Raw genomic sequence first — 20154 nt, forward strand, 5'->3', positions numbered from 1 at the left:
ATGGGCTACCGACGCCTATGAAAATTCCGAAAACGATAATTTTCATAGATTCACGACGCGATATCCAAAAATGCGCAGAATGTTTGCGAGACTGGCTGTGCAGACTGTCGTCAGGGGCCATAAGACACCGCGACAGCAGAGAGATTATCCAGGTCTACCACTCACACACCACGCTGCATGATAAGGAGGCCCTGTACAGCGAGTTCTCCAAAGTGGATTCCAAGATTCGAATTATGGTCGCAACTGAGTCACTGGGAACGGGAGTGGACCTCTCGAATGTCATACGTGTCGTCCAATATGGATTCCCCTTGGAGCGGCTTTTAAGCGTTCTCATCCAACGGTTTGGTCGTGCAGCTAGAATGGCCAGCATCAAGGGGGAGGCTGTCTTCCTGGTGGAAAGCTGGGCTGTAGGCGACAGGGTTTCATCAACAAGAGCGGCGTTCTCCAGAAGCCGGAAGCAGTCGTCTTTAAGACAGCTTTCTTATACGAGCCAGCTAGCTCAGTCATGCCCCGTCGAGCCAGAAGCGGAGAGTGATGTTCCAGACCACGAAGCGGATGTTGCTGTAGACGCCATTGACTATGGCGTCCCAGAAGACCAGCGCAAACGCAAAACACAGAGAGAGCGCCGGACAGAGCTGTACAATGACTGCCCAGCACTATACAATTTTGTCAATCGATCCAATTGCCTACGCCGAATCCTGATGGATTGGCTGCAAGAGAGTTTGTCAGATCCCGCATCTAAGTTGCCTCCTCCTAGACCGGACGAATGTTGTAACGCCTGCAACCCTGGCCTGACGCGGACGGTGCCTTTCCCGTGGGACATTGCTCCCAGTCTTCGGAAACCCCACGCTGGGACAGCACCAGGTGCATTTTATGACCGCCTAGCCCTCTGGGGAGACAATGTTGTTAACTCGGCGCATCAGACGGCGAAGCCCGAACTTTCCGTGAAGCTATTTACTCAGAAGAGTGAGTGGATATCATTATCGACAGAATATGCCTACATCCATACAGCCGCTGAGTTGGAGGAGTTTGTGAAATCGACCTGGTTGAAAGACCATTCCGATGAACTCTTTAAGGAGTTTAATAATATCAAGTCCTACGTCGTGAGGAACTGGCCTGGAGGTAGCAGGCTAGAAACGTCACGGACGTCAGGAGCTGCAGGCCCAGTGCAGATTTCCCTTGATTATCAAGAAGTCTACAAGGGTCCAGAAGGGAGAGAGACTCACAAGGGGCAATCTTCAGTCGCGATTGAGCATCCCACTCAGCCAGAGAAACCTGTGTCCTTCTTGCGTAAGAGCGATGATTATATTTCCTCATTGGAGAAACTCATTGCTCGCGCGAGAGAGAATACAGCATTATGCTCTCCATGTTCACCTGACCGAGCGTTGTCAGAAAGACAGCCTATGATTATTGCCGAGCAACAGTTTCGACAAAGTTCGTTGCTCGAGAGACAAGGTCCCCCTGCCACGAAGCAGATGTCCCAACAAGGAGAGCCTCAGGAAAGAAGAGTATCGACCGAAGTAAAGACTCTAATAACTCCCGATCAAGGACGAAGAGCATCATTTTTGCGTGACCGAGAAGAGTACGCTTCCTCGCTAGAACGAATCACTGCCAACGCAAGAGAGATATCAGCCTCGTGCTCTCCTTATCTAGCTACCCAATCAGTGCCGATAGTGGTAGCAGATTCGTCATTAACATCCATTAGGTCGGTTACATCGACAAACGTAGATTGCTCCTCTGGCATATCTAGTGTTTTCGAAGACAGTGAGAATGGTTTGTCCAGCGTAAGTGGTGGCAATCAGTCGTCGAAACGTCCCGCACCGAGTGAAGGAGAAGGAGAAATGATAAAGCGGGTCGCTCTCAGCGTTTTAGACTCTAATATAAGGCGAAGTCCTCGCAGTGAAAAAGAGAAGAATAGGCGTTATTACCACGGAGAGCGGATATTATAGATGGACTACTCCGACTCGATATCCGAAGGTAAGCCCCATTCGTGGGCTTCATCTCTATCTTCCAAGGGCTGGTGACGTAGGTTAGCACAAGACTGAATACTCTACTAGAACAAAACATACTAGTATCGCCATCATGTCGTTATCGGGATCCAGATCAGCCGTCGCTCCTCCTGTCTCGTAAGGTGGCACTATTATTTGATCTTCGTCTCTCATGACCTTGGCGTTAAATATTTCTAGCTTCTTTGTCGCCACCCTTTCGAGCCCGATCGTATGTATGTCCGGCGCTTGATGTCTGGCTTTCCTACCGCCTCTGTAAAATTTAATCGAATCGCACGCCAATTCAAATGCCAGTATATGAATATCATCCACTGGAGAGGGCACGGAATGCTTGGAGCTTTCCTTCCGCGCAAATGCTTTCTCTATCGTCTTGCGTAGGAAAACAGTGTATTCTGCTGTTAACGAGGTAGTCTTAAACAGTGCATCTAATCCGAAAGTCGACGTTCGACGGGCCCAAAGCTCTCTTTTCAGCTCCAGGTTCAGATATTCAAGGCTACGATCGACTTCTTGCCAAGTGTCCCGACAGCCATGTGGATTAACGAGGCTATTCGAGAGTATTGCGCGCCGAAGCTCCTTATCACAAGCTTTGGTGCTGGTGAGCCGTTTTAGATAGAGCATTTCGAATGCGTAGTTTGATTGTCCAGTCCCCTCGAAGTAAAAGCAACAGACACCAATGACTCGGTCGATGAGTCCTATATCTCCGTTTTTGATGCCGTACTTCAAGGTCTTGTACACAACCATTTGTTGAAGGTATCGAGCATGACTGAGGAACTCCTCATCGACTGTATTGTTGGCATGCTTCTCCTTTGATGGTCGCCAGGCTTCCGGCCCAAATGCGGATCTGCGAACATCCTCCACTAGGTCCATGAAGCCTCTAGTATTCATGTTCTGAATTGCCTTGTCAACCTCCTCTTGATCGGAGGTATCGATGCCGTACTGCTCGAGGCGAGTATAAAGTAGTCCAATAACTCGAGCGTCGAAACTGTGAAGCACCAGCTCTTCTAGAACCTGAAAAGCTGCACGGTCCGCTGGAATATTCTTTCGTCCCCAGAAGTTGATGTTGTGATAGAGAGTTGAAGCGTCCTGTTGCTCCATGTTTCCGTAATGTGTCTTTTGCATGAGCCATAGAAAATTCATGCGCAGGTGAAAGAGAGCAGCGACTCCTATCAGCCAGTCTTTTCTATCATACGATATAGACGCGTCGACTTGCTCAGCCTGCATAGATCGGATGAGTGAAGAGGTTTTTTGATCGCCAAACGCCAAGAACAGACGGTTGTCGAATTCTTTACTATCTAGTTGGAATTGGCGCTTGTAGATGCTCTCTATAACCTCGTAGGAGCCATCTAGAGTACCTTCGTTGAAGAGAATCGGACCGAGCGTCTTGCTATCTGTCTTTCGAAGCTCAAGTAACTCGACGGTTGGCATAGCCGGGAATGGGATGTCGGAATTAGAGAAGATAGATTTGACCGATTTTGGATATGCTGTCCGAATCGCCTCCGCTATGAAGTAGCTGTCAATCTTGGAGGCAGTCTCGTCGTATATGGCGGCGCCGGGAGAGTAGAAAAGGTCCTCTATTGAAAGTGGAGTCTCACGGTGTAGCATCGATTTCCTTAATCCACCTGGAGGAATGTCGGCGCCTCTGAAAACTTTCCCCGTTGTTACCGAGCGCATTTCTGCATGGTTTGAAATGAGCTGGTGCTTAACACCTTCTCGATAGTCGAAATTATCGTAGACAACACAGGCGTTCAGCAGCTGGCCGTATCGACGGACCGTCCCCTACGTACGGTTAGTTGAAATCCATTCCGAGGGACGGTGACGATGCCTTCGCTTGTTCTGCCACGGTTTCAAGATGTCTGTGGACTGCCTTGTAGCCTTCACAAACCCCAAATTGGTGAAAAAGGTCGAGGACCCGACGTTTCACGCCATTGGAGTGTAGAAAGGCACCAAATACGCGGGGAAACTTGTTGCTCCCTTCCGACGCCCGAGAATAGCAGAGGATCGACGTGATTATCGCAGTCCTGTGGTTAAATTTAGAAGGATCTCGTGGTGGTCGATCTTTCCTCTCTATCTTGGGCGCCATAAGACCGTCGAGCAGTCCACATAGAAGAGGAGCATGAGTGTTAACTTGCTCATACATCCAGCCGAACCGCAAGTCGTCGAGTATGCACTCGTAGTCCTCTGGTTTCTGGCCATCTTCAGACTGGCCATCTTCAGACCGCCCCTCCCGCCCAATACTGGCCTGTAGAGACTTTTCTCGTTCGCGGTGGACCTGGTAGGCACTAAACATACCTCCGGCTTCTTCCAGCGCTTTCATTTCTTTTCTTAGTGCCTTCACGGTGACAATTCCTCCCACACCAGACGCAGGATGTTGTCGTATTGCGTCTAGCACCTCTGGTTGAGTGTATATCGCGTCTACAAGGCGTTTGGCACGCGTCGCAGGTCGATCTCCGTAGCCGTCACCACCTTGAGTTGTTACATACACTCGGATGAACTCGGCAAGCGTCAAGTGGTGTGTTTGGGACATGTATTTGCATATGTCGTTCACTCGCTTTTCTGACGTCCATACTCGAGATCTGGCGCGTCTACGATGGACATCGGCAGTCGAAGCAGTAGTTCGTGGCTGTTCTCTGCTCTCTAGAGGCGTTGGGTTCAGTCGTACGCTGCGCCGAGAGGAGGTTCGATCTGACATCGTCCAAAATTCACTGGGTTATCAAGAAACGATAGAGGATTCGATTGAACGAGTCAATTTTACTGTGCGATAGCTCGTTGTGGAGGAAAACGAGGTTGATGTGATTAAATTGCTCTCATACAAACGATCTCGATTCAGGCCAAAAATCAATGACAGAATCCTCAGGCTATTTGGTCGAGGACCATACCAATTAGGTATAGCGCGGTTCGTTGCCTCAGGCACGACCACAATGGCCTGAGCTTGCTGAGGTAAGCTATTTGTTCGAGGAGCACATGTGACTTACCGATTAGGTATAGTCCCACTCCGGTGCCTTGGCACGACCACAAATAGCCTGAGCTTGCTGAGGTAATGGTTGGCCGACCCAGCCAAGAATCACGTGATGTAGTACGTTGCCGAACTATCTCCTGCACCGAATAGTCTAGTTATTCGAAGTTTCACATCCAGCACTGATAATAATACGTTGGCATGGAACTCCGTCGACCGAACGGAAGTCTTTCATCGAAAATTCAACCTCCACTTCTAGTCCCTCGCCCCCGAGGTCTGCATGACGTAGCGGTCGCGGTTCAAATCCAATTAGACAGATTCAACCTCAACAAGAGAGAATACATAGCATCTGTTCTACTGATGATTGAGCTACAACTTGCTAACCCCCTTCTCGTTCTCCTTCAACTGCCTTACTTTAGCCAGCGCATTGTCAAAGTACTCCTTTGTTCTGGTATAGTAGATGTGCGAGAAATCGCTGCTCGCCTGTCCGGTGACTGTCCGCGCCTGGATACCATGGCTAATCGTTCCGCCCTGAATACCACCGTCAGTCAATTCATTTCAACGATACACATCTCACAATCAGAGAAAGACTTACCCGGACCATGTGGAAAATCTTCGCAACCTCCCACTTATCCTTCCGCGGGTCCCAGCCGTTGATCTGCGTATACCGATCTATCAACTCGTTCGGATCCGGGAACCCGTGCGCCGCCCACCCTTCCTCCTCGAACGCCTTGCTGATCTTCTGCCAGTATGGGCTGACCACATACACCGCATCCATGAGCGGATGTCCGATGGTCGACAGCTCCCAGTCCAGGATCGCGATCACCCGCGGCTCGGTCGGGTGCAGCACGACGTTGTCGAACTTGTAGTCGCCATGTACGATCGACGCCCGGTCAGTCGGCACGTTCGCGCGAACGTAATCAACGATCTCGTCGAAGTTTTCGTGGGCGCGGCCGAGGAGTTGGCCGGTCTTGATGTCGCGAACTTTGGCTTGCTGGGCTTCGATGCGGGAGAAGGTGTTACAGTGGCGGGTGTAGAATCCGGTGGTCTTGCCGTAGCCGGTGAGGCCGATCTCGTCTGGGTTAATGCTGTGTAGCCAGGCGAGGGTTTCGACAAGGGAGAACCAGCTGGAAAGGTGAGTAAGCCAGACTCCAAGTAAGGGAAGAAGATGAGACGTACGCTTTTCTTCGGTCTGACGAGCTGAGTTCAGTGAGGTCGACGTCAGTCAATATCCTTCCTTTGACGAATTCCATGACCTGCCAGTAGGTTAGGTTCGGATTATAGGCCTTCTTTGAGGGGTACGCTCACATAGAACGCTGTCCCGATGATTGAATCATCCATACACAGGCAGAACACCTTGGGAACCGGGAAATCTTTAACCTTCCCCAGAGCTTCCAACACCCGGAATTCGCGGTCTACCTGATGTGCGACAGGAGAAATGATCGTGCCGCTCGGCTTCTTCCTCAGGATATATCGCTGGCCTCTGTGTTTGGGTTAGCAGCGCAAGGAGCGAGCAGCGTATCTAATTATACCTAGCATCATCCACAAAGTATGTCGGGTTGCTCTGGCCATATCCAATCTTCGTAGATTTAACCGGCGATGCGATACCCGGGATCTTGGTCGTCAGGTATTTCGCAAGGGAGACGTCGTCCAGGTCGTGCCGGGCTTGGTTTGCGGAATCGGCAGCCATGGCTTCGCTTTAATTGGCAGGTTGGAACCTAATATTTCTGACAATTACAGAAATCCTCGCTCAAGACGATCAAAAAATTATTCACTCCAGTGCAAAACAGCCTTTGAATCTTATAACTTTTTCATTGCGGAGTTGTCGTGGGAATAAGCTCCCCCAGACTCCCTGTTGAACTTGCGGGGCTTCAGAACCAGAGCCCCTCGGACCGAACGAACCCGCGCCGATCGCCATGTTCTTGTGTCAGGATTCCACCCACCAAACTATCCTTTTCATGTTTTCTGACACAACTTGCCGAAGATCGCCGAGAGGGACGGCGTAGACTATGTCTTGATGTGCTTCTATCCCTAAAATAGCCAGTTGGGCAATTCTGCCTCATTCCCGAAGGAAGCCATGGAGAAGTAGAGAAGTAACTAATGAGAAGATAAGCATAACAATAACGCGCAGAATCAATGCTATAACTGCCATATGGTAGAATTAGAGCAGTGCAAAATAATAAGGAGCGACGGCTCGAGCAAAATCAATATGTAATATAAAATACTCTGTACCAGTTTTAAACACCCACATGAACGCAGACCCAAGGACCTCCTGTTGGACAACAATATTGGCCATCGCTCTTCATCTGCTAGCTATAATTACACGGCCGTTCGGCGATTGACTAGTCTAGTAGAGAGGTCGATGTCAATTCATCAAGTTAGTCATTCGTGAGCTTTTAGACTCAGTGGAAGCTGGCCAAGGGAGGAGGGCCTTTGCACAAAACAAAGGCGGATCTTGCAATGGAGCACACTCGTCCTGTCTCAGAGGAAACCCCGTATAAGAACATCCGATCAATGATTCGACATTCCATTGGTATGCCCTGGAGATCATTGAATCAAGAAAGGTAAAGACCATCTTGAACCTCGATGGGAGGTCGAGTCACGATGAAATATTGGTGCCTCAGGCAGTATAAGAGTTCAACGCCAACCCAAGAATCAGACGCGTGAGAGTCCTTTTTATACAGCGAACATTCCGCCCACGAGAGTAGCATGATGGATGAGTGGGTTGGAAACATATCACTCTCAGCCGGAGAGCTTATAGAAGGTATTAAATACCCCCTTCGTGCATCTATCGCCTAACTAACGCGTCTGGAAGATATACGCGTAGTGCTCGATCCCGCTTTATCGTCCCCCCACTCTACCCTCCCTAATGACCTCGAATATGTCGCGATAGTCGATATCTCCTATCTACCATTGTATCTCGCCGTTGGACCAAGCCTCCGGGTCCACAGTGGCTCAGAAACCTCACAAGGCTGGTTCAATGCGGCAATAAATCCCACATCTGGTCCACCAAGCCACCCAGACCCCGAGCATGATGTGGAAGAATCACTGGCATGGAGCGTTTCCTCATATAAGCACGCGCAATATCCCCTAGGGATCTTGACCCGGCCAAAAGGCTCGTCACCCGTAACATGGAATGGCCTCCACATTACCGAACTACTCTTCTACGGTGTCCGCCTACCTGGCACCTCTCACCCCGCGGTCTTCGTCCAAGCCTACTCCTCCGACCTCCTCACTCGCATTCCAGGCACAACCACGCCACCCCTCTCCACCACCGGCTCACCAACCCTAGTCGCCACTCCGGACGTTGACGACGATCTCACCCCGCAGTTCCTCCCTCCGTTTGCCGCCGACGTCACGCAGCCTGACCTCGAGTCTCGGAAGCGGAAACACCTCGAAGACGTCTTCGATTCCGCCAAGCAGCAGAACCGCAAGGCGCGACGGGCGATCACCGAGGCTGTCCAATGGGGGGGTTCGCACCCGAATGTGAGCGAGCGGCGGCGGATATCGGTGCTGGATGGGTGGGAGAAGGAGGCGACGGGGCAGGGGGATACGCACGGTTGGTCGCAGAGCCAGTGTAGTACTCCATTGCTGTCGCCGCAGAAACGGGGCAAGGGATCTAGGACGGGCGCCGAGGAGGAGGGGGTATTAGAGGGGAAGAATAAGGAGTTGATCTCAAGAGTGGTGATGACGGGGTTGAGGATGTATGGGTATGAGAAGCCCAAGAGGAAGAGTGGTGATGTTACGGCATGTGACGATGGGACGAGAGATCGGCAGGCACTTGATGAAGATGAATATAAAGGGCTGTATCATCAAGTGTACAAGGGTACTGTCTTTGCTTTGGTAAGCCTGATCTCGGTATCTGCCAATCATCTTTCTGACCGTCATAGCGAAATCATATTTCACGGACATCACTACATACCCATACAGCAGTCATCAGGGATACTGTGGACAAGTTGCTGGCGATATTCAGCACTGAGCCACCGGAACTTCCACGAGACAATGGTTAGCTTCCCCCGAGTAAGGACCTTCACGATCAATGGACCCAGTATTCCTATTGTTCCAGTTTGAATTGTAGTTGAACGCAGTTGACTGACGTTCAACAACCCATCGCTACCTGAATTCCAAGTTGAACCGTTCCTCATCCCCAAGCTCATCACTATCCCAGCCATCCTCCTCGTCGTTTTCGACCATCTCGAGGAAGTGCTGTATCCCTGCCCTCTCTTCATTTCCGAGCTCCTCTCTGCGCTGGCCTTGTCTGCCTTCCTGTTCCCCATCCCGTGCCCGGTCCTGCCGATCTCCGCCTGCTTGGTTTTCCCCGTTCTGGTTGCCCACTGCCTCCGCCGCTTCCGCCTCACGCTCCGCGATCTCCACCGCAGCCTCCCACCCTCTCTGTCCCACGAACGCCACCCCTCCATCCGCATTATCCCCCTCTTCCAAGTCCCACAACCGTTCGAAACACTCCTTCTTCGGATTATTGAAATGCTCATACGGATTCCCCTCATCCAGCCACGAGGAGCAGAGATAGCAGAAATGCGTGCGACACTGCGGACACGACATGTGGTTGCATCCATGCGTCTTCTGCGTCGGCGACGAACATGTCGGGCACGGCGACGTGTTCTTCCGGATGAAGTCGTACGACGCGGATTCCTCTGCGGTGAGCTCGGCGGCTGTGCGCGGCCAGCAGCGCACGAAGTCGCCGTGCCAACCGTTCAGGCAGACGCGGCAGAAGGCAAATGAGCAGTCCTCACAGATGCAGAGGCGGTCGGCGGAGGGGTCGGCAGCCTTCTCAGTGGGTTTAGTGGTAGGTGAGCCTTCGGCTTCCGTAGTGGGTGAGTCTTCAGGTTCAGAGTCGGAATCGACGTAGGTGTCAAGAGATGTAGGTTTGGGGTATTTCTTGGAGCGGGCGGCGCCTTGGCACCATTTGCGGGGGCAGTAGACGGTGGTTTGGTCGGATTCGAGTTTCTTTTTGTGTTTGAGGTCCACATATCGTTGGACTATGGTGCGGTCGAGGGGGACTTGGAGGAGTTCACCGGGAGGGATGGCTCGCAGTTTGAGAGGGGCCGCCCGTCTGTGGGTAATGGCGCCATCGGCTCTTCCACAGGTAGGATCCGGACATTTAACGCTCGCGACATCGCCTTGGGTGATAGATGCGGTAAAGAAGTCTTGCAGACATGCGCGACAGAAAACGTGGCCGCAGGTGGCTAGGCGATGGCAATTCACCCCTTTCTTGGGTTCGAGACAGATGCCGCAACTGAAGGTCTCGCGCTCAAATTTCTTTCTCTTCGTGCTCTTGTCAAAGTCCAAAAGCTGAGGTTTGTACGTCAAGGGTACTTTGAGCGCCTGCTTTCCGGACACTCCTGTGAACCCATCTTCGACAGCTTGCTGCAGGTAGTCCACGTACGCGAACAGGACGGCCGTATGAGCGTACTCATCCCATAGTTTCGTGCATTCTTCCTCCAGACTCTCCAGATATGAAGCAGGGAAATAATCGGGTGAAGTTGATAATTTGATGACAGGCGGTGTAGAGGTCGGATATTCCGACGGAAGAGAGATGTCCAGGGCCAGCGGCGGGAGATATTTGAGATCCTGCCACTCGGGTTGCACAACCTCGGCCGAAGATGGTACAATAGAGCTCGGATTATCAATCTTCAAGTCCTCTAATATTTCGTCTAACGAACAAAATGAACTGTGAACAACCTGAGGATGGAAAAGAACGGAGACATGGGGGTTAGGGGCGACTAGGAGCTCGAGTGTTGCGTGGAAGAGATCGTTATCATCTCTCGTCAGTTCGGGATAGATTGCGGAAAGAGACTCAAGTTCTTCGGATCGTTCGTCGTCAGCTGGATCCGCCATCGCTATGGGTTCAACAAATGAAGTATCAAAACCTTGGGTGCGCTGACTTTAAAGATCATGAGTAGTCGGAGGTGAAGTCGCCACCCGAGTCGCCGCCGTTCGAGACTCTTCCAAAGTGCATGCAAACTTGATCATTAATGCCAGCGCCAGAGAATAGGACCCCCAGGCTACAGCAAATTTATACCTCCACGATCTGACCTTCGAGTCAGAATTCCTAGAAGCGGACTCATGTGTTGGAGACCTAAGTGAGGATGCAATCAGACGAGTCATCACTGCGAATAAAAAAGGTACTCGGTGACTTTGTGAGCTGTGGCTTAGAGAGATCCAACACCGCCGCGCTCCACCCCAGTCCGCTTCAGGGACTGTGGTGAATCGATTTCATCCTCGAAAATCATGTGAAGGCAAGGTTTATTCCTGAAGGAATATTGTATTTACATGTCATTATCATTGCGACGAGCCCAAATCCTCCCTTGCTGCTCTGGGCGATGATGGGGCTTAGCCTCCGAGGTGCTTATGGTATGAGACTCGTGATGAGAATATCGCCTACTCGAAGAATGCTCCGCCGATATGTCTAAGTCTTGTTTCTCTGAGTCGGATTCTATCGAACCCTGTCAGAGCCTTTTTTCTTCCCTTTCTTCTTTAATGAACTAGACGCCAGATAGGCTTGTCAGTGCCTATGTCGCGGCCGAGAGAAGGGCGTTGGCGCGTATCAACGACCTTCGGGCCGGGCGAGTTCATTTGGCTCGCATGGACGGGCTACAACGACCTTCCGATGTGGGACAACGGTCTGACGTTCTAGGCGTTCGCTCCAGAGGTGACGGTCAGGGCGTTCAAGCTATGAAGACAGCGGAGTTGATAAGGTTGGATCAGTAAGGTCACCTAGACCTCGATAGGCTGTCTTTAAGAAAACGGAGGAGATCGCGGCTAGGGGTCGTTTGCAGCGAAAGCATCGAAAGAGATATAGGGGATCCCAAGAAAGATTCAATAACGAGAGAAGTCGTCTTATAAGAAATGGCAATGATATCTGTTGCCTCACATCCACGGGTGCTCTCAGCGCTGCAAAAGGACCGGTCTCATGCCATTGATCGTGCCACACCATATCATAATATTCATATCCGGTCTATTTGACACAGCAATATTTTAATGATCGATGAATCTGTACAATGCTTGAGAGAGGGCCAAAGATAGGAATTCGAGAAAGTTACAGAAAACAAGGTACAGTAGTAAAGATGTGACCATCGTCCGTTGGGTTCGAGTCTCAGAACGCTAAAGTACCGCGCTCAACCCCTGCAAGATGTCTATAACTCCGTCCAAGTATCCTCATCAATCATCATCTATCCCAATCCGACTTGAAGTTCGCTCTCAACTTCATGCCACGACAATAGACAGATTTCGTACCTTTCTAAGCCTTTCTTCGTCATGGAGATCGAGCCAGTAGCCTCCTTTTCTTTGACACACGTCCACTATGTACAGTACCAATCTCCCCGCTCCATTTCTTTAGTTGCCCACATATTAACAGCTATCCTATAGAATCCTAATGACCGCTTTTCCTACCTCTGCGCCTGGCTCGCTCTTGTCCCGCAAGGACTCTGCGTCGTATACGCCACCCTAATATGGAGCGCGCGGGAAGCTGAGATCATACTCATGTTTACCGGGCAGTTGGCGTGTGAGGCGTTCAACTGGTGTTTGAAGCGCTATATCAAGGAAGAGCGGCCAAAGCGTAGGTGATTCTGACGTTCCTATTTGATTTCACCGGGATATATCCAAGCTGAACTGACCTCGGATAGAAATGTTTGGCAAAGGCTATGGCATGCCTTCCTCACACGCCCAATTCGTCGGTTTCTTCGCCATCTACCTCGCGCTTTTCCTCCTCGTCCGACACGACCCGCGTCCCGAAACTTCTCACGTTCCCACCACTTTCCTCCAACGGCTCCTGCTTTCGATCGTCGCATTCCTCTGCGCTGTAGCTGTGGCGGTCAGCCGGATCTACCTGAGCTACCACACGCCGAAGCAGGTGCTCGTCGGGTTCGTCGCGGGCTCCGTTTGCGCCGTCGCATGGTTTCAAGTAACATCGATATTACGAGCACGAGGATGGGTCGACTGGGGGTTGCAGCAGCCGATAGCCAGGCTGGCAAGGCTTCGAGACCTCGTTCTCACCGAGGACTTACAAGATGCAGGATGGGGCCGGTGGGAGGCCAGAAATCGGAAGCCTATGCAAAAGTCCGCAAAGGGAAAAAAGCAGTGATGTTCCAACTTATAGGTGTCGACCTTTTAACTCGTTGGTTCTTCATGATGCCATAACGCTATTGAGCCGAGAGCGGGAGTTTGTGAGTATCCTTTCATGTCCAATGAGGGCCGTATTATTCACGGGCACCATTCCAACCCTAGTCCCTCCTAATATGTGTGATTCTTCCACCTCATTCTTCGTAATATTAGTCCCCCCGGCGCCCCTCGCGTAGTCGAAGCTCCGTTTTTGATGCCCCTTATCATTTGCCTCCGGTCGTTAACTACTATCCCTCTTCATGCTTGTTTCATACCGCACTCAATAATCCTCCACAGCCATCTCTATCTTCTGCAAGAGACAGCTTTTCCAACACGACTCTTTCTTCTTAACTCCCTTTAACCGATATCATGACGACTCTGATTCTAGCAATGAGAGGGAATGTTTCAAGGCGGCGCCCGCTGAAGCAGGTTCACAGCCAGTGCCGGCAGAGGGTGATAGACGTCCGAGAGAGTGGACGGCCATCGGTTCTCTTGTTAGTACTGACGAGAAATTTAACTATTTAATAACTGACAAGTCTCTCAAAGGATCAGACATCACGATCCCAAGCCAATATAAGACGGGAGGAGTCCCCCAGAGCTTCAAGCTCCATCGAGACCAGTGACGAAAGATCGGTAAACACGAGGCCTTCCACGCCCAAGGTGAACAATGATCAGGACCCCTACCATCAGGACACTTTCGACCAAGGATCCAGCGGAAATAATTTCTCCATCAGAGGCGCCGCAGCTGGACGGACTGGATTTGCGAGGCGAAGGGAGATCGGACAATGCCGACGAGATCTTGATCACGTGCCCTAATCCCAACTTGATTCCGGTTCGGGGTTCGTGTTATGGCCGTCTGGTCGCCGGGAAACTCACCAGACCTCTCGGACCTCGGGATCTAGCATTATGGTCCCAGGCCTGTGGCCTAGGACCGTGGCTGGTGGATTGCATGGAGGGTTATCAAGGAGACAGTCATGTGGGAGCTGCGTGTTAGGATAGAAGGGCTAGGAACGAGAGACTGCATCAAAATTGAGCAAGTGACTGGTGGAGTTCTGTTTCAGCGTGCAGCTCAGTGAAATTCCTCAAGGCCCGCTTCTCATGCCATGGTCAGGCTACTCCAAGTGCCAATCTGTATGAGTTCGCGACGTTCATCAGTCAAACCCGTCATACACTCACCTTTCGAAAGCATTTACCACTACGTCGACATCATCGACACCGAACACAAGCACGCAAGCCAAACGAACGAATCATGGTGGGTAAATCTGTGCCATTGAATCCATCTCCCTCCGCAGCAGTCAGCCCGGGTACTTAGCATAACCAGCATAGGTAATCTATTCTACATGTAAAATAAACCGCCATCACTACCACCACTCCCTATCCTATCCAGTCTGTTGTTCCCCATCCACGAACCAACCAACCTAACCCAACCCAATCTACTCGATAAACCCAAGGCACAGATACGAGCTTTGCGCCGTCCATCCATCCAACTCCCCATCCAATCCAACCCGAGAGATAGATAAGATAGGTAGCCATGGCGACCGAACCGCGAAAACTACAAGTGCAGAACCCTCAACCGACCCCACGGCTCCTGCAGTCGACTCCGACCCAGGCTCCGCCGCGGCGTCGACGTCGTCGCCGCTGATCCCACCGCATGCACAGCCTCGGCCTGCACCGCGCAGTGCAAGGCCGACGACGACTGCAGCGCGGTCGCGCGCGATGACTCGTCTCTGCACACCCACCCGGACGACGACGCGGACAGGCGCGGCGTCGAGGCGCCGGAGCCGTCGGCGGTGGACGTCCCGGGATGCTGATGATCAGCGTCGAAATGAAAAAGAGGAGATTTAAGGGGGGAAATTGGCGGGGGTTGGAGATCCCCTTCTTTCACCGCACTACCGCTGTTGCGAGCCCAGGAAGTGAGGCCGCCGAACCCGCTGGCGAGGGAGCTGCCGAAGTTACGCTTGACGCCGAAGTTGAAGAAACTGGATCCAGTACTGTTGCTCGGAGGTGACACGCTGTCGCCCGGTCCGCCGGATGTGGTGGCCTCCGCCTTACCGTGGTGGTCCGCACTGTCATTGTCATTGCCAATGTGATCCTCGAAAACGGCAGTCTCGGAAACCGGAGTATGCTTCCTCCAATCACGACTAATCGCCCACTCCTTCGCCTGCTCCCTCTCGATCCACCCCGGCGTCCTCGGCACCGCCGGCACCTCTTCCTTCTCTTCCGCACCGGCCGTCGCTCGCCGCCAACTCAATGCCCTCGCCCGCGCCGTAAACCCACCGCTTTCTTTCTCGCGCGGCTCTCGCTTACTCTTAAGCTCGGCGAACTTTGACGTCACGCTCTTTGCGCGCTCGCGGACGGGATGCGCGCGGCGGCGATCGCCGAGCTCAGCCCATTTGTCAAGGAGGCCGGACTTGGGTGGGGAGGCGGGCGTCGGCGGGGAGGCGTAATGATGAGGCACAGGAGTGTGGATCGTTGGCACGCTGCTAGGCTTGGCAGGGGTGGCGCGTGGGGTCGGGAAAGAGGAGTCAGGGTAGACGGCAAGTTTGGCGTGGTGAGGGGTGGGTGTGACGTTGCAGTCTTCGAAGAAGAAGCCGGTGTGCTCGGAGACAGAGACGTTGTCGGCGTTGTTGCGGGCGCGGGAGGGGGTGCGGACACGGGCGATGTTGGTGGCGGCCGGGTTGGGGTGTTCCTGAAGGGCAGAAGCACGAGGGGTGTCGCGGCCGGATGACGGGGAAGAATCGACCAGTTCGTGAGACTTGAGCGCGGTGATGGTCTTGGCTGGGGCGAGCTGCAGGTCCGATGCCGGGAACGGGAGGTGGTCTTGGCTTTGGTTCTCCTGTTGGTGGTGGATGGCATCGTTGTTCTCGTTCTCGTCATTTTCTTCATCGTACAGATCGGACCAGCTCTTGGAAAAGATCTGCCCTTTGCCGCCGTAGATGCTCGAGAAGTTGGGTCCGGGTGCTGGTAGTGATCCGGAGATGGGAACCCTCATCGGCCTGCTACGTGCAATGGAGACAGCATTGGCTTCGGACTGCAGCGAGACACCAAGACCAGAGTCGACGGCGCTGGAAATCGAGGCGCTGTCGGGCTTGACACTGAACCAATCCTCGCTCGTCTCTCCCGATCGCTGGGACGTGCCAAAGAGATCCTCCGAGGCATATTCGCTGTCCGGAATGGCACTGAGGCGTCGAACCGGTTGCGGTGGAGACATGGCAAGAGCCTTGGCCCATGGGAAGGCGCCGTTGGTGACCTGGGGAGACGTGACGGACGGAGTCCGAAGGGGCTCGCGGTTGGCACTGGCAGGAACAGGGGAGGTGACCTCGTCGGTGCAGAATTCGTCGAACATCTCGTTCTCGGTGGTGAAACTGACGACGCGCTTGAGGGCGGTCTTGACCTTGGCCAAGGAGCGCCTGGCGGGATCGAGTGCAAGACAATGCATCAGTACCTCGAAGGTGTCTTGTGACATGTTCGGGAACACGTCGAAGAGGTTCTGTCGATCTCCCGCAAAGTCGGCAAAAAGCGGATCCGAGATCGTCGGCGTGGCGAATGGGTTCCGAGAGAAAAGGACGTTCAGGAGACAGATACCGATGGCCCAAACGTCGGCTTTGGCGGGATCATAGCCACTGGGTGATGGATCGTACTGTTCGGGAGCCATGTATCGATCGCTGCCGACCGCTGCTTCGAAGCTCGGGGAGTCGGACGTTGCCAAACCAAAGTCACCAAGCTTCATGGAACCGTTCTGGGAAAGGAAAATGTTCTCCGGCTTGATGTCGCGGTGGTAGATATCCTTGTCGTGCATAAACTCGACGGCGCGGATGAGTTCCAGCATGAATTCGCGGACATGCTCCGTTTCGAGGGGTCCGCGGCCGACGCGAATGGCTTCGTAGAGGTCGCCATTCGTGCAATACTCCAAAACCAAGTAGGTGTGATTCGTGGTCTCGAACGAGTGTAGGAGATTGACAATGTTGCGGTGGTGACCGATGCGACGATGGATCGCCTGTTCCTCGGAGCGATCATCCACAGAAATGGCCGAAGGACACGTGATCGCCGCCGATGGCTTCGTGAGACACTTGAGTGCTACGAAGTCACCGGTGAACGTATCCCTGGCTTTGAAGACCATGCCAAACGAGCCATGGTTGAGAGGTGCGATGGTCCGATATCGTCCATCGAGCAAGACACCCTCCTCGAAATCGTTCCGCATGCAATCCATGGACTAGTTCTGGAGAAGAAAACGACGGTGAGTGCCGTAACCGAACACGTCGAAGACGGAGTCAACGACGAATGCTTGGTGACGAGCGAACGGAACGATCAAGAACCACCGGGAAATTTCCAACCGTCAAAGAACACCAACCGATCGAAACCTCGAAAGAAATGAAGCCCACGGAACGCTGTTATAGTAGCAAACGACAATCTTGCAGAAAGGCAGATCAAGGCCACCGAGTCTTTTTGAGTCCTTTTCTCCAAAGACAGAAATGTGAAAGGCGGGGGTCGTAACTCGACCAACGGAAGGCAACAGGATAGGAAAACGCCAGGAATCCAGGTATCAGGTATCGAGACTCGCTCAAGACTGGACAAACTATACAGAGTCGGAAAGAGGAGAGTGGTATATCGCTAATCGTGGTTCGTGAGAGTGAGATGATCGAGAGGTATTAAACACAAGAAAGAGTAAAGACTGTGGTCGTTCTCATTGGTAACAAGATTAAGTTCGGTATGAATATCGCCCGGGATATCCACAGGGCCACTTGAACGAGCGGCAGAAGTGAAGAGAAATCGTGAAAGGACAGATCTGGTCGGTCGGGACGGTCGTGCGTAATGGGACAGAGGAAATGGTCGTGATAAACGTCGGGTGACGCGGGCGTGGCGGTTCGTGAAGGAGCTGGAGCTATCGGACTGAGATCACGATGCCGTGTCCGTTCAATGTTTCGACGCTGGAGAGCTTGACCGGTGAATCATCAATGGAGGTTACAGCCGGATGAGATCAATAGTGATCTTGGAGTGGTGATAGGATGGATGGTCTGAGCAACAATAGGTCGTCCAAATTGATGATGCAATGGGATGCAAGGGACCCGGGAAGAACTGAAACGGACGAGCTAATCGGACAGACGAAGCAACGTCGTCGTCGATGGCTTTCGCTTTCGGATCAAAGCAGTCTTCTCATCAATGCGGTTGATCTGATCAGACGATGGATTGCTTGCGTTGCTTGGTCCGGAGATGGTCGTGGCACGGAGGAACGAGAGTGATAAGGAGTATAGGTGGCGGATCGGTAGGTAGGTGTGTGTGAAGGTCGGAGGAGAAGGGAAGAGTGGAGGGATATGGTTCAGTCGTCACAAGCCTTGAGGTTGAGAGCCTTGCTGGGGGGTAGTTGCGTCAGGGAAACGAGGTGGTGGAATGTTGTGGAGGAGGTGACGTTGGAGTCAGGAATGAAGGAAGCCTTCGAAGCTTAAGCTCTTGACTGGGTCTTCGGCAACGAATTCTAGAACGACGCTGGTCGAGAGGCGTAGAATCTCGTCAGGTGGCAGTGAAGGCGGAAGTGGTTGCGTGGAAGAGAGAGGCAATTGAGTCAGGAATTAGGTAGCCTGGAAGGAGTGATGACAGCAACCGATAGCAAGAGGCTTCAAGATCAAGGAGTGGACGACACGAATGCGAATGGATGGGAAGAAGGAACGAAGATAGATGTGAGAGAAATGAGTAGGTAGGTAGGATTATGACATGAGATGTGAAGAAGAGGGGAGGATGAAGATTAGGAGTAGATACGAGATGGGAGCTTAAGGTGGGTGGTGGGATGAAGATATGGGAGATTGCAGGTGTTTGGAGAGAGTCGAGATGGGGGATGGACGATGGAGGGGCGGCAGCGGGAAGAAGACGGTGAAGAGCAACAACACGCAGATTGGGTGAACGCAGCAGGGATTGAGGGGGAGGGAGAAGGTCAAGAATCGGATGGGAATTGAAAGGCGACACCAGAAGAGGGTGGAAGAGTGAAAGAGTTGAAAAGCAGGGGAGGGCGGAGGGATTCAAGCAGCTTAGCAACAATGGCTCGAGGGTCCAGTGACTCCAGGTGCAAGATCGCTGCGTTGTGAATGGTGTAAAGAATCAATAATTCGCAACGATGGCGGGCGGTGTAGTTCGCGGATTAAGGGGGGTTTTAGTGACTCGGCGATTGCGAGAGAAGCTGCTAGAACACACCACCCACTGGAGCGCCGGGAGTCCGGGAGTCGGGGAGTCAAGTGTTCAATCGAATTCAAGGCGCCCGGCAGCCCAGAAACACCCTCAGCGCACCCAAAACAACGAGCAACAAGGGTGTCTGCAGCTGCCTGCAGTAGCCTGTATGAAAACCCAGCCAATCACAATGTAATCTTGCCAGTTTGCGCCCCCCCCAACTCCACGAGTCATAGGTAATATACCACATTAAGCATAATGGTGAAAGAAACATGCTTGTTAACACCATCTAATTGCCACCACCCATTCACGTCAGGTACCGGTATTCCATTACGACAACCTCCCCAGAATTACCGCATTCCCCCATTCATTTGCGTACGACGATTTTGGCCGTGCAGTCATCACTGGACCCTCTTTTCAAAAGAACAGATCAGAACGCATCACGGAACTCGGACAAAGAAGCACGTTGCGGGCTCAAAGACCACATGATCATCACATGGAGCCTTGGGGACCGGTCGGAATTCGGATCGCGAGGAGCCTCAACGGTCATTGCCATGGAAGAATGGCGAATTGTCCTATGACGCCTCCGCTCTCCATTGTTGTCCCATTCCCTCAATACTCTCAATCCAATCTGCGTTGTCCCATCCACCAACGGTGTTTGGCAACATTGTTACACCTCCTCCATATCCTATCTAGCGTTCCTCCGAAAGCGGGAATAACGGCATCAATAATAGTCCGTGCATACTCACACTAACCCTGTTTATCCTAGTGCTGCCCTCAAATAGCAGGAATAGGGATCTCCCCAAGTCGAAGTCATCCAACCAGCTGACGTCGTGCAATTTCCCGCACCAGCAGCCGCTTCAGTTGCCTGTTCTCCTCTCTCTAAATAATACACAGCAGACGCAACTATCCAGCACCCCT

At 52.4% G+C, this 20154-nt stretch overlaps 7 protein-coding genes across 7 annotated transcripts; 3 read left to right on the plus strand and 4 right to left on the minus strand.

Annotated features, from left to right (window-relative positions):
* The first annotated feature begins 3 nt into the window (after positions 1 to 3).
* On the plus strand, positions 4 to 2110 carry P152DRAFT_137146 (uncharacterized protein). The gene is made up of 2 exons (XM_033673817.1): positions 4 to 2020; positions 2073 to 2110. Exon 1 carries the CDS (start codon positions 18 to 20, stop codon positions 1947 to 1949), a length of 1932 nt encoding a protein of 643 aa, XP_033531636.1. The 5' UTR covers positions 4 to 17; the 3' UTR covers positions 1950 to 2020; positions 2073 to 2110.
* Positions 1955 to 4320, minus strand: P152DRAFT_475866 (uncharacterized protein; the record flags this gene model as incomplete). The annotated part of the gene is made up of 3 exons (XM_033681448.1): positions 1955 to 2017; positions 2070 to 3782; positions 3889 to 4320. 3 exons carry the CDS (start codon positions 4318 to 4320, stop codon positions 1955 to 1957), a joined length of 2208 nt encoding a protein of 735 aa, XP_033531637.1.
* An 890-nt stretch (positions 4321 to 5210) lies between these two features.
* P152DRAFT_440564 (APH-domain-containing protein) lies at positions 5211 to 6740 on the minus strand. Its single transcript, XM_033677668.1, has 5 exons — positions 6492 to 6740; positions 6268 to 6442; positions 6139 to 6215; positions 5555 to 6086; positions 5211 to 5490 (listed from the first exon to the last, which is right to left on the minus strand). The coding sequence occupies exons 1-5, from the start codon at positions 6647 to 6649 to the stop codon at positions 5329 to 5331; spliced, it is 1104 nt and encodes a 367-aa protein (XP_033531638.1). The 5' UTR covers positions 6650 to 6740; the 3' UTR covers positions 5211 to 5328.
* Positions 6741 to 7671: 931 nt separating this feature from the next.
* P152DRAFT_475868 (uncharacterized protein) lies at positions 7672 to 8969 on the plus strand (the record flags this gene model as incomplete). The annotated part of the gene is made up of 3 exons (XM_033681449.1): positions 7672 to 7723; positions 7775 to 8802; positions 8850 to 8969. 3 exons carry the CDS (start codon positions 7672 to 7674, stop codon positions 8967 to 8969), a joined length of 1200 nt encoding a protein of 399 aa, XP_033531639.1.
* Positions 8726 to 11081, minus strand: P152DRAFT_460822 (uncharacterized protein). Its single transcript, XM_033679997.1, has one exon. It carries the CDS (start codon positions 10813 to 10815, stop codon positions 9073 to 9075), a length of 1743 nt encoding a protein of 580 aa, XP_033531640.1. The 5' UTR covers positions 10816 to 11081; the 3' UTR covers positions 8726 to 9072.
* A 967-nt stretch (positions 11082 to 12048) lies between these two features.
* Positions 12049 to 13376, plus strand: P152DRAFT_137190 (DOLPP1 protein). The gene is made up of 3 exons (XM_033673818.1): positions 12049 to 12282; positions 12346 to 12535; positions 12603 to 13376. Exons 1-3 carry the CDS (start codon positions 12235 to 12237, stop codon positions 13058 to 13060), a joined length of 696 nt encoding a protein of 231 aa, XP_033531641.1. The 5' UTR covers positions 12049 to 12234; the 3' UTR covers positions 13061 to 13376.
* Positions 13377 to 15898: 2522 nt separating this feature from the next.
* P152DRAFT_373346 (kinase-like protein) lies at positions 15899 to 17287 on the minus strand (the record flags this gene model as incomplete). Its single annotated transcript, XM_033675555.1, has 1 exon — positions 15899 to 17287. A coding segment is annotated over one exon (1389 nt), but the record flags the coding sequence as incomplete, so codon positions are not given.
* Positions 17288 to 20154: the final 2867 nt, after the last annotated feature.

The sequence above is a fragment of the Eremomyces bilateralis genome (assembly GCF_010015585.1).
Source record: "Eremomyces bilateralis CBS 781.70 unplaced genomic scaffold P152scaffold_20, whole genome shotgun sequence".
NCBI classification, from domain to species: Eukaryota; Fungi; Ascomycota; class Dothideomycetes; order Eremomycetales; family Eremomycetaceae; genus Eremomyces; species Eremomyces bilateralis.

Excerpts from the sequence above, each read along its gene's own strand:
- P152DRAFT_137146 (XM_033673817.1), top strand. The coding sequence starts at position 18 with ATGAAAATTCCGAAAACGATAATTTTCATAGATTCACGACGCGATATC.
- P152DRAFT_440564 (XM_033677668.1), bottom strand. The coding sequence starts at position 6,649 with ATGGCTGCCGATTCCGCAAACCAAGCCCGGCACGACCTGGACGACGTC. Across the intron at positions 6,443-6,491 it reads TACTTTGTGGATGATGCTAG|AGGCCAGCGATATATCCTGA; the intron begins GTATAATTAGAT and ends ACCCAAACACAG. Across the intron at positions 5,491-5,554 it reads AGATTTTCCACATGGTCCGG|GGCGGAACGATTAGCCATGG; the intron begins GTAAGTCTTTCT and ends GGTGGTATTCAG.
- P152DRAFT_460822 (XM_033679997.1), bottom strand. The coding sequence starts at position 10,815 with ATGGCGGATCCAGCTGACGACGAACGATCCGAAGAACTTGAGTCTCTT.
- P152DRAFT_137190 (XM_033673818.1), top strand. The coding sequence starts at position 12,235 with ATGGAGATCGAGCCAGTAGCCTCCTTTTCTTTGACACACGTCCACTAT. Across the intron at positions 12,283-12,345 it reads CTTTGACACACGTCCACTAT|AATCCTAATGACCGCTTTTC; the intron begins GTACAGTACCAA and ends GCTATCCTATAG. Across the intron at positions 12,536-12,602 it reads CAAGGAAGAGCGGCCAAAGC|AAATGTTTGGCAAAGGCTAT; the intron begins GTAGGTGATTCT and ends GACCTCGGATAG.